Genomic DNA, 12,313 nt, shown 5'->3' with positions numbered 1-12,313 from the left:
CTTTCCTACTCTCTCTTTTCTCATGGGTCTTAGGATATTATTAACATGCCCCTTCTTCTGATGTCCTTTCATATTATTTAACACCAAACAAGCATCTCATTTTGTTTTATTAACAGTCGTCAAGATGCCCCTTATGGAAATCCTTCCTATGTGCTCTGGCTGATCTCCCAGGTGAGCTCAGTTTCTGGGTGGCAGCAATGATCCAAGGAGAAGGATGAGCAAAGTTAGTAATTTTGTGTGTGTGAGCTGCTGGAGATCCCGGAGTTTGAATTTGGAAAACTTGTAGGACTAGAAAACACCAAAGGAGCTGTAGAGGGACTGTCACACCATTAAGGTTCCCAGACCTGGGGACAGGGTGTTAGGAATTTATGTGGAGAGCACTGCAGAAATCCTACATGATTAATACTGACAGGCGTTAAATTGTTAAGCTTCAAAGAACTTTCTGACTTTACCCTACTGTCTTCCTCATAGCATCTTTTGCATCCCTGAGCAAAACCAGGCCATTCTCTCTCTTCTGTTGCACTCAGTGCACAACTGGTCCAGAGTCCTGAGCCATGGCCCACAGAGATGCCATAAGTTCTTTATCTAGGGCTTCCTTTGCTTGAATTTCTCTCTGGCAGTCCTTGCTGAAACAAGGTTACTCCTGGAGGTGAGGATTCAGCCACTATACCTTGAGTTAGAAAATGAATATGCAGGGCGCCTGGGTGGATCAGTCAGGTGAGCGCTGATTTCAAGGTTCATGGGTTTGAGCCAGGCATTGGGCTCTGTGCTGACAGCTCGGAGCCCGGAGCCCGCTTCGGATTCTGTGTCTCCCTCTGTCTCTCTATCCCTGCCCCGCTTGTGCTCTCTCTCTGTCTCTCAAAAATAAACATTAAAAAATTAGGGGAGCCCGGGTGGCTCAGTAGGTTAAGCATCAGACTTCAGCTTGGGCCATGATCTCATGGTCTGTGACTTTGAGCCTCGCATCAGGCTCTATGCTGACAGCTCAAAACCTGGAGCCTGCTTTGGATTCTGTCCTCTCTCTCTCTCTCTCTCTCTGCCCCTCCCCAGCTTGTGCTCTGTTTCTCTATCAAAAATAAATAAACATTAAAAAAATTTAATTGAATATGCAGAAGTGCAAAGCAACAGAGAGAAATGCAGCAGGAAACCTACTGTATTACTGATATTATCAGTGGCAATATCAGTGGCCACCCCCAACTTCAAGGTTCATGAGGTTAGGCAGGGACTTTCCCTATTTTGTTGCTTATTGCCTCAGATCTATTAGAAGTCATTTCATATAAAGAATGATAAATAGATAGATACACAGATATATAATTTTAAAAATATTTTTAATTGAATGGAACATCTTGATGATAAATCATGCTTCTATACACTGTTCTTGCTCTGAACACAGTTGCTGCCACATCATAGAATTCAGTTACTCTTCTGGTATCGATAACATATATTGGATTCCCCTTTGATCATTTTTTATTGAAGTATAATTGACATACATTATATTAGTTTAGGTGTACAACATAATGTTTCAACATTTGTACACATTGTGAAATGTTCACCACAATAAATCAAGTTCCTATCTATCACCATAGGGAATCAAGAAAATGTTTTCTTTCCTGTGATGAGAACGTTTAAGATTTACTTTTGTAGCAACTTTCAAATTTGCAACACAGTATTATTTGCTATAGTCATCAGGCTGTATGTTACATGAGTTACTTTATAAGTGGAAGTCTTTACCTCTTGATCCCCTTCATCCATTTTGCCCACCTCCAAACCCCCATCTCTAGCAACCACCAATCTGATCTCTGTATCTATGATTTTTGTTTTATTTGCTTGTTTTGTTTTTTAGATTACACATATAAGTGAAAACATATGGTATTTGTCTTTCTCTAAATTCACTTAGCATTACACCCTCAAGGCCCATCTGTGTTGTTGAATGTTAAGATTGCATTCTTTTTTATGGCTGAGTAGTATTCCACTGCATATATCTCACATCTTTTTTATCCATTCATCCATTAATGGGCTCTGGGTTTGTTTCCACATTTGACAAATTTTAATCAATTTTTCACATCTCCTCTTTTCTTCCTACGGTTTACGTGGATTGGTGTTTTATCTGTTTCCACCGATATACTTTAACCACGTTGACTTTTGCTTTATTTACCCTAAGATTTTCTCAAATGCAAAAAGTATTAAAAATCCACGGGCCAAAGGGGGAAATATTTCATTAGATTCCTCTGCAAGCAGGAGATGTAATGACTGGAGGGGATATACAGAGCCCTAAGAAAGATTTCTTTTTCCCGGTAACACAGAAGATAATAAGCTGGAATGTGGAACATAGACACGTACTCCGCTCTGGTGAGAAAATATGTTTGGTGAGAGAAGCGTAGTAAATTCAGATGTTCTGCTTGCCCAAGTTTTCAGGTATCTTGACAGGACCTGACTTCCCCACTGATTTCTCTCAGCTGCAAAGCTAATGTTTCCTAAGAATGTCCCAAGATACTGACCATGGATGTGGGGTCATTTCAGAGATTCAGATGAAGAGGAGTAAAACCATGGATATTGGATCTGTGCAAGGATTGGCAAAGGAAGAAGTACTGGGTAGAGAAGAGGTCCTTGGGTGAGGAAGCTCATTTCTTGTGAACACTGCAATCAATACCACTAAGCTGCACTCGTCACACAGCGAGACTCTGAGCTCTCCAGTCCCCTCCAGTTTTAACCAGATATACCTAAAAACACATCTATTCCTACTATGTCTGCATTAACCATCCTACTCCATCCCATTATTCCCTTTCTGAAATATGTGGGAATGCAAAATGGTATAACCACTTTGAACAAAATCTGGAAGTTTGTATAAAAAAGAAAAAAAATACTAAAATTCAACAATTGAACTTATAGCTTAGGATACCCAGGACAAACAAAACTTGTTCTGTTTCCACAAACAGAGGTATTTATTCTAACAAAAGTACCCGTTACCTATACATCAACACTATTAACCTTGAACAATTGTAAGAACAAAACAAAAAACATGAAGGCACTAGAGAGTGACAAAACACTAGAATCTACAGTGTAATCGACCATGGGAAGAAGGGAATACTACTGGAGGAGTTTCCTGGTTTTGTGGGTTTTTATTTGAAAGCAAACCTCAATTAGTAGTAAGTAGGACATTAAAACTCAGCAACATACAGACTTATTAACTTGAAGAGCAAGAAGAATAATTTGAGGATGTACCTGCAGCTGAAAAATGGCAAAAGAATGTCTGTGAAAGAGAGATCCAGAGAAGGAAATCCCAAACTGTATGTACACACTCAGCAACAATCAGAACTACACATGTTTGAGACAGACACCAAGTAGCCCAGATAGAGCTACAAGAACTGACTAGAGATTTCACCTGCTGCAAAATGCAGGGGAGAACTTAGGATTTGAGTTCAACCAAGTTAACTAACTGAAGAAAAAAATATTCTTCAGAAAAATTAACGGAATCCAGAGTCTTTACATCCCATTCACAATTCCCCCAGGGGAATTTTAGGTACATGTTAAAATTGTTTAACATACAAAGAAAATAGAAAACATGGTCCATACTCAAGAGCAAAAGCAATCAATAGAGATCAACTCCAAGATAATCCAGATATCATATTTACAAGGATTTACAACAAAAAAAGACAAGGACTTAACAGCAGCCCTCAAATCTAAGGTTAAAGTTATGAAAGAAAATATGGTTATACTAATGAGCAAATAGGAAATGTCAAAAGACAAATAAAAATAGTTTTGTTAATTGAAATTCTAAAACTAAAAACCACAATCACTCAAAAAATAATGTAGGAGTGGCTTAAGAGAAATTCAGGATCACAAAAGAAAGACTAAGTGAACTTCAAAGTAGATTAATACAAATTATCCAATATGAAAACAATGAACAGAGCCTCAATAATCTGTGAAAAAAAATATCAAGGTACTGACATAGGCTTAAACCACAGAACAACTACTAAAATACAACAATAACAAAACTATAAAGGTAGTTGAATTAAATGAGAAACAAAAAGGTAAAAAGTGCACATTCATTTTACATACATGCAGAAAAGCATGCACAAAGACATTCTAAAATAAAAGGAGAAAGGATGGAAGCGGGTAAGCTCAGGTGTAGATGAGCCCAGGACAAGAGGTGCCACACAGAAGTGGATGAGAGACTAAGAAGGGTCAGGAGCTCGGTGGGCACAGGGTGATGGGGCCTGGACAGTTCAAAGGATTAAAATATGGATAAGCAGTCTGAGAAAAGCAACATTTAGAAAATTTGTAGATGAGTGACCCATGGTTTGTGACATTGAAAAATGAGACAATGCCTGCTTCATAGTCTAGGAAAACCCCAACATGACAGGGAGGAACAGCCATGGAAAGAGTCAAGACCTTGGGATCAGATGTGTAAGACTCCTCAAAGGCTTTATACTCAAATTTATTCTGTAACCCAATAACCCAGTAGCCAAATTGAGGTTTGTATCTGGAGAGGACATTTTGATGATCTGTGCCTTGTCTAACAGCATATTTTATATTACGGAAACATGTTCTACAGTATACTCCTAGGATCCAAGCAGTCTTCTTGGACACATCTATTTCCCAGTAATGTTTCCCTGAAGAGAAGTTTTGGGAGCCCAAGATACCATAATTATAAGATTTAACAGGCCAAATTGGCATAGGCATCACTTGTCTCTGATCTTCTGAAAGGACAAGGTTTAAATTTAGGTTGATTGGATTCAATGTGATGTCCACTGTAGGGAAAAAAAATGATAAGATCAGGTAAGATATATGAGATAGGTTTATCTAGTGAAGAGGGACCATGGGAAGAGACCAGGTAAAGCTTGTATTATGGGTTGGGGAAGGGGGCAAAACACTGGAGAAATGTATTTATATATATATATATATATATAGAGAGAGAGAGAGAGAGAGAGAGAGAGAGAGAGAGAGAAATATATAATATTATATATATTATACTAAATATATACAGAAATATATAATATTATATATATTATACTAAATATATATAGAGAAATATATAATATTATATATATTATACACATATATAATATATATAAACACATGGGGCTAAGATCATGAGATCTCTGAAATCACAAAAAAATTCTTTAAAGTAAGCTTCACACCCAGCACAGAGCCCAACATGGGACTTGAACTCACGACCCTGAGATCAAGACCTGAGCTGAGATTAAGAGTTGGACGCTTAACTGACTGAGCCACCCAGGTGCCCTGAAATCACAAATTTCTGAAAGGGGATCAGAACCCAGGGATTTGAAGAACCAGTAACTTCTTACCCCAGTAGCACTGGACATGTGTTAGCTCTGAAATGATAAAAGATTCAATGATGTTGATTAGAAGCAAATGATTAAGCACCAATACCTATCTCTTCTCCAAAGAAGAGCCAGCAGACGGGAGCCCTGGTAGACCACAAACTGGTAATTGAGATGATGAACTGGACACCTAGCTATTCCCCCTTAGATATAACCACATCTCCTAAAGCAATATCCCTCGTTCTCTGAAAACCCTCCTCCTTTCTATCCTCTCTTTGAAACTATACCAGCTCCCCAGTTAAGTCCCTGACACCACAGGGCTCCCATACCCGCCCTCCTGTCCTGGCTCTCCTCACCTCTATGTATGCGCAGCATTGCCCTCAGATCTGGAGCATGGAATGAACTCTTCAGTCTTCTTGAAACAGTTTTTGGCTTCCTTAGTGTCCAGATCTCACTCCTAGGCATGACAAAAAAATGTTCCTGTATCTCTTTCCTTGTATCCTAACAACACAGCTGCCTTCCTCTCTCCTTCCATGCCACTGATGCACTTGATCCCTCCTCCCTCAGAAGCCTGACCTGGGGGTTAGGGAGAATCCTGATGCTGGAGCCAGAAGCAATGTGCTCATGTCTCCCTTCCCATTTGCCATCTGTGTGACCTTGGGAAGGTTTTCATCTCAAAGAAACAGTTTCTTCTTCTAAAAATGGAATAATTAACCCTTTTCTTGATACCTTGTGGACATAATAGAAAATTTGATGAAATAATGTTTAGAAAAAGCCTTAGCTACCTCTAAAAAAGGTATGCAATATGTCGGAAATTCATCACGGTGGGTCTTTCATGGAGAGTTCATAGATGTGTGCTCCCAGGCAGATAGATCAGTAGTGAGGCTGAGGATCCTATCTATGATGTGAGATCCATAGGTCTCTTTTTGAGAGCCTGTGAACTTGTGCCTTAGTCCAAAGCCTGAACCCCAGTGGTATGACCCACAAATAACATTGGAGATTTCCGGTGTTCTGAAAAAAGTTAAAAACCCTCGGTAAAGGAGAAGTATGACCACCAAACTACAAAGGTTAGTATTTCATGTGTTTGTAAGGAATTTAATGCTGTCAGGTGGGTTGGCAACTTAAGCCACAAGAAATACACTTTCCCATATAAGCTTCTAATGTGTGTGAACGGGAAAAAATTAATTATATCACTAAGGTCAAAGTCACTAACCCTGGGGCTCATGTTTGTTTTTGGAAATCTAAAGAGAACCTTGTAAAATGACCTAATCTTTTATTTAAAAATTTTTTTTAATGTTTATTTATTTTTGAGAGAGAGACAGAGAGAACATGAGCAGAGGAGGGACAGAGAGAGACAGAGACAGAATCCGAAGCAGGCTCCAGGCTCTGAGCTGTCAGCACAGAGCCCAATGTGGGGCTCAAACCACAAACCGTGAGATTGTGACCTGAGCCAAAGTTGGACGCTTAACCAATTGAGCCACCCAGGCTCCCCAAATGACCTAATCTTTTATATTCCCATGTAAGCAAAGTAACTGTAAAGGAACTGCCCTTATAACCTATTTTAGGACTTGATGAAGCCCTCCATGTGATAGGACAAGCACCTGTGGAGTACAGGAAGAAGAGCAAGGACAAAGTGAAGTCACAGGACTCTAATAGTGAAATCCCTGATCCTTATCACCCTTACTGGCCCTACCTCTGTGACCTCCAGCCACTGAATTCACTAGCATAGAATCTCGTCTATTCTCAATAGATAAGGAACACTTAAATCCTTGTCTATGACCAGCAATTTTAAAAATACTACATCCAAATTTCCCTGATTTGGAAGATTTTTCATTCTGATTGACCACCAGATCACTCTTAATGGCTACAAACCTTTCTTCAGAACACAAAAGTACAACTCCTGGTCACCCATACGCACCATTTCATGATTCCACTCATGTCCTAGGGAGAAGAAAGAAAACATGAGTCAAGGAGTATAAAGAGTAATGCAGGATTAATGAAAGAAAAAATAGAAAAACACTAGAGAAAATCAGGGAAATCAAAAGTGAACTATTTAAAAATATCAACAAATTTGACAGATTAGACATACCATGAAAAAAGAGGAGAAATTATTAAAATCAGGAATAAAAGGGAAGACATCACTACTGACTTTTGCAAAAATTAATAAGAATATAAAGGCTATGAACAATTATATGCCAACAACTCATATAATCTAGATGAAATGGACAAATTCCTAAAAACACAGAAACTACCAATACTGATTCAAGAAATAGAAAATCTGAATAGACCTAACACATGTAGTGGTTAGATTGGAAATCAAGAACTTCCTACAAAGAAGTCAGGCCCAGATGGTTCCAGTGGTGAATTCTAATAAAGGTTTAAAGAAATAATAAAAAAAAAAAAAATACGTCACAAATTCTTCCAAAAAATAGAAAAAAAGGGAACAATTCCCAACTCATTCTATGAAGCCAGTACTACTATGATACTAAAATGAAACAAACATCAAAATTAAAGTGAACTACAGGCCAGCATTTCTTATGAGTATAGATGTAAACTTCACCAAAATACTAAAAAACTGAATCCAGCAAAATATGGAAAATTATCTATACACCATGGCCAAGTAGGATTTATCCCCGAAATGCAAAGTTGATTTCACATAAGAAAAACAATTAATGTAATTCATTATATTAATAGAATAAAAGTAAAAGCCACATGAATAGACACAAGGAAAAAAACATTTGACAAAATTCAATATCCCTTCATGAAAAAAAAAAAAAAAAAGAATAGTAACAGCCCACTAGAAATAGTGGGGGAACTTCCTCAGCCTGACAAAGGGAGTCTATGAAAAACTCAAAATTAATGAAGAACTAAATGCTTTTTCCCTGAAATTAGGCGCAAGAATGTCTACTCTTACTACTTCTATTTAAAGTGGTACTAGAGGGACTCCTGAGTGGTTCAGTCAGCTGATCTTGAACAGCTCAAGTCAGGCTCTCACGGTTGATAGGATTGAGCCCCACATCAGGCTCTATGCTGACAGCACGGGATTCTCTCTCTCTGCCCCTCCCCCACTCTGTCTCTCAAAAAAAAATTTTTTTTTTAAACAGCAAAAAAAAAAAAAAAAAAAAAAAAAGCCTATAACACTATGGTACTAGAGGTTCTAGTCAAGGCAATTAGCCAATAAAAACAGAAAAAAAGCATTTATGTTGGAAAGAAGTAAAACTAGCTCTATCTGCAGAATACATAGTTCATATACAGCAAAACTCTGTTCCATACACTGCTTATTGGTAACCTCTTCCACTTCTTAAATTTCAGCTCACATGCAGGTGTCACTGATCCCAAACTTTATATAATCTGATCATGGCCTATTGTCTATAATCATGTATACAGGATAATACATCACACAATGAAGAAGAAACAGGTACTAGAATCTCAAAGTATCTAAAATATAACCTACTATTCACCAACTAATTGTTTTCTCTCTTATGTCCATTTGTCAAATACGGTACCAATATTCATTCAGTCCCTGTCCCAAACACTAAAACACCCTACCAAGCCAGTGCATTCCACATCCTTAACTTCTTTCAACTAATTTGCATTTCCACATCATCACCACTATGGATTTGTTTTCAGCAATATATACCAATATATTTGGCCTTACCTTTAAATGCCACCAGCTGGGTTTACAACGAAATCAGAGGAATAGTTTTGCTTCTCTGTATTAGTATAGTTTGGTCGTACATGACAAAGAAGCCAACTAACATTGTCTTAAACTCCTCGCCCCACCCCACTCCCCCAAAAAAAAGATGTGGCCAGAGAGGTACTATTTCAGTCACAGATGGATCTTGAAGCTCAAATACTATCATGTATCTAGTCTTTCTGTGTCTCATAATTCTCTTTCTTCTCTGTCTGTTGACTTTATTCTCAGACTATAATTGATAGCAACTTTAAAATCTCCTGGTTTACATTCGTTTCAGTGATATAATTCCCATGCAAAAGGACAACTTTCTTCACTGTGACAATACATTCTGATGCTCCAAGCCACTGACCAAAATTGGGTCATATGCTCAACTGCATGGTTTGTGGGAATATAGGAATTAGATAAACTAATTTAGGTAAGATTAACCCATCCATCCTTGATAATGTTGATTTTCTCAGTCCCAAACAAGTAGATGTACAAAAATAGACATATTGGTGTGTCATCAGAAAAAAAAAAATCCCAGGTGTTGTTATGAGAAAAAGGGGAAAGGATACTAAGCAGATAAAATAATAAGTGCCATCTTTACTCCATCATTTAATTGCCTATCATCATTCATACATGTGTAATTCTACAAAATTTCTAAAACGAAAATGACCCAATATAATAACTATGACAAAAACATTAAGAAGTACCTCCTTTCCTAAGGGAAAGAACCTAAAATCTCATCTAATTTTTCATCCATTTTCAAATACAGCATGTCTCTGTTAGCTCATTCTTCCCAGTCAGTATTGAATGTAGCCCTCATGCAAACAACAGCCCCTCTAGCAAACAATAGACATATAATGTCCAAAGAACAACAATGAAGATCTGGATAAAAAGAGCTGTTATAAGAACTTTCAGTAGACAGGTTATGAGGGGACAGCACCACAATCAATAGTATGTATCTTAACATTTTGGAAAAGAACATCCAAATTCCCTAATCTAGTAAAAGAGTAAGTTCCTTGGTTGGCCCATTTGTCATTCTTTGAAGATTTTATCTAAATATGGGATGTTAGTCCCACAAAATTTATAATGTTTATCTACTGAGTATTGTTTTTATTACAAGTAAACAGATACAACTTAAGCTAGCTTAAGTGAAACAAATGCCTGGACAAGTAACATAAACACAATAGTTGTGTGAAGTTGTAAACTGAAAGAGTTGTGAAGAGCTTGTGGATGAATTATCAACAAGGGAAAGGAATAAATAAGCCTACAAAGTTTTTGGTTTTACTCAGATGTAATTAAAATACCATAAAATTCATCTTTTATAGTGCACAATTTAGTAGGGTTTAGTCCATTTATAATGTATATCTACCATCACCACTATTTAATTCCAGAACAATTTCATTATTGCAACTGTACACTCACTAGCAACCATTTCATAATTGCCTCCTCTCCAGAGCCCCCTGACAACCAGTAATCTAATTTTTATGTCTTTGGATTTGTCAACTACAGACTTTATATAAACAGAATCCTACAATAGGGAACTTTTGGGTCTGCCTTCTTTCACTTATGTTTTCAAGGTACATCCATGTTGTAGCATCCGCTAGTGCTTAATTTCTTTTTAGAGCCAAATAATTCCATTGTTTGGATATAACACATTTTGCTTGTGCATTCTTCGCTTAATGGACAATTGGGTTGTTTCCACTTTTCAGCTATTACGAACAGTGCTGCCATGAACTTCTGTATACAGGTTTAGTTGTGGACATAGGTTTTCATTTCATAGGTATGTACCTAGGAATGGAATTGCTGAGCCATATGGTAACTATCTTTAACCTTTTGAGGAACTGACAAGCAGTTTTCCAAAAGTAGCTTCACTATTTTACATCTTCACTAGCAATGTATAAAAGTTCCAATTTCTCCACATGTGTCCATTCTTTTTTTTTTTTTGGTGGTATTATCATTGTGGTTTTGAGTTTACATTTCCTTGATGGCTAATGATATCAATCATCTTTTCATGTGCTTATTGACTATTTATATCTCTTTTTTGGAGAAATATCTATTCAAGCCCTTTATCCATTTTTAAATTGGGTTGTCTTTTGATTATTGAGCTGTTAGAGGTTTTTTATACATCATGAATACTAGGCCTTATCAGATCCATGATTTGAAAATATTTTCTCCCATTCTGTGGGATATTTTTTCACTTTCTACATGGTGTCCTTTAAAACACAACAGTTTTTAATTTTGATGAACTACAATTTATTTTATCTTTGGCTGTTTCTATTTTGGGTGCCATATCTGTGAAGCTATTGCCTAGTAAAAAGTCACAAAGATTTATACCTATGTTTTCTTCTAAGAGTCTTATAATTTGTGCCCTTACATTTAGATTTTTGATCTGCTTTGAGTTAATTTTTGTATATGGTGTGAAGTAAGAGTTTAACTTCATTTTTTTGCATGTGGATATTCTATTTTCCCAGCCCAACTTATTAAAAAGACCTATTGAAGTTTTTACCAAAATTTGTTTGGTATCATAATCACTTAGAGAACCTGGTAAAAAATGCAAAAGTTATCTTACTACAATGGGCCTGAGGAGCTAAGGTTTTTTTTATTTTTTTATTTTTATTATTATTTTTTTTTTTTTTTACTTTTATTTATAGCACTCTAGGTGATTCTGATACAAAAAAAAAAAAAAAAAAAAAGGTATGATGCAAGCATCAGAGACAAAGGAAACCAGCCAACACATGAAAATCAACTATCCTTCTGCTTGATATCAAGAATAAAACAAAAGAAGTGTTTGGAAATCCAGCAAAGAAAGGCAAGAAGATATACAGGAAGTCAAGCAAAAATATGAAAAGTCTGTAATTCCCTGAATGACCATCATACTTCATGCTCAGGACCATAGTCAGACTATTAATGCTTAAAAAAAAAAAAAAAACCTGTCTAAATTTTAACATTAGTTCAAATTGTTCCCTCAAGTCTGTAGATATATAGTAGGGGGTGCCTGGGTGGCTCAGTCTGTTAAGCATCAGACTCTTGATTTCGGCTCAGATCATGATCTCCAGTGGTTTCATGCACCACGTCGGGCTTTGAGCTGACAGCACAGGGCCTGCTTAGGATTCTGTCTCTCCTCTCTCTCTGCCCCTCCCCCACTTGTGCTTTCTCAGTCTTTCTCAAAATAAATAAATACACTTTTTTTAATTTAAAAAAAAAGTGGGGTGCCTGGGTGGCTCAGTCGGTTAAGTGTCCCACTTCAGCTCAGGTCATGATCTCACCGCTCTTAAGTTCAGCCGTGTGATGGACTCTGGCTGACAGCTCAGAACCTGGAGCCTGCCTCAGAGTCTGTGTCTCCCTC

General features: G+C 37.2%; 1 protein-coding gene across 6 annotated transcripts in view; it reads right to left on the bottom strand.

The window, feature by feature from the left end:
- LOC123601256 (tripartite motif-containing protein 34-like) overlaps window positions 1–12,313 on the bottom strand; it is a 59,519-nt gene that overhangs the window by 37,650 nt on the left and 9,556 nt on the right. For 2 of the 6 annotated variants that reach the window (XM_045484270.1, XM_045484269.1), the window contains exons 5-8: window positions 7,204–7,226; window positions 5,642–5,742; window positions 5,310–5,336; window positions 1,312–4,751 (exon numbers count right to left, since the gene is read on the bottom strand). In XM_045484270.1, the coding sequence (XP_045340226.1) occupies window positions 4,186–4,751; window positions 5,310–5,336; window positions 5,642–5,742; window positions 7,204–7,226 (717 nt within the window). In that variant the 3' untranslated portion in view covers window positions 1,312–4,185. Of the gene's footprint in view, window positions 1–1,311; window positions 4,752–5,099; window positions 5,337–5,641; window positions 5,743–7,203; window positions 7,227–12,313 lie in introns of those variants that run through there. The other 4 variants (XM_045484265.1, XM_045484267.1, XM_045484271.1 and 1 more) reach the window with 3 other exon arrangements.

This window comes from Leopardus geoffroyi, chromosome D1 (genome assembly GCF_018350155.1).
Source record: "Leopardus geoffroyi isolate Oge1 chromosome D1, O.geoffroyi_Oge1_pat1.0, whole genome shotgun sequence".
Classification (NCBI taxonomy): Eukaryota; Metazoa; Chordata; class Mammalia; order Carnivora; family Felidae; genus Leopardus; species Leopardus geoffroyi.
The sequence above is the reverse complement of the archived record's forward strand: the minus strand, read 5'-3'. Positions and strand labels throughout refer to the sequence as shown.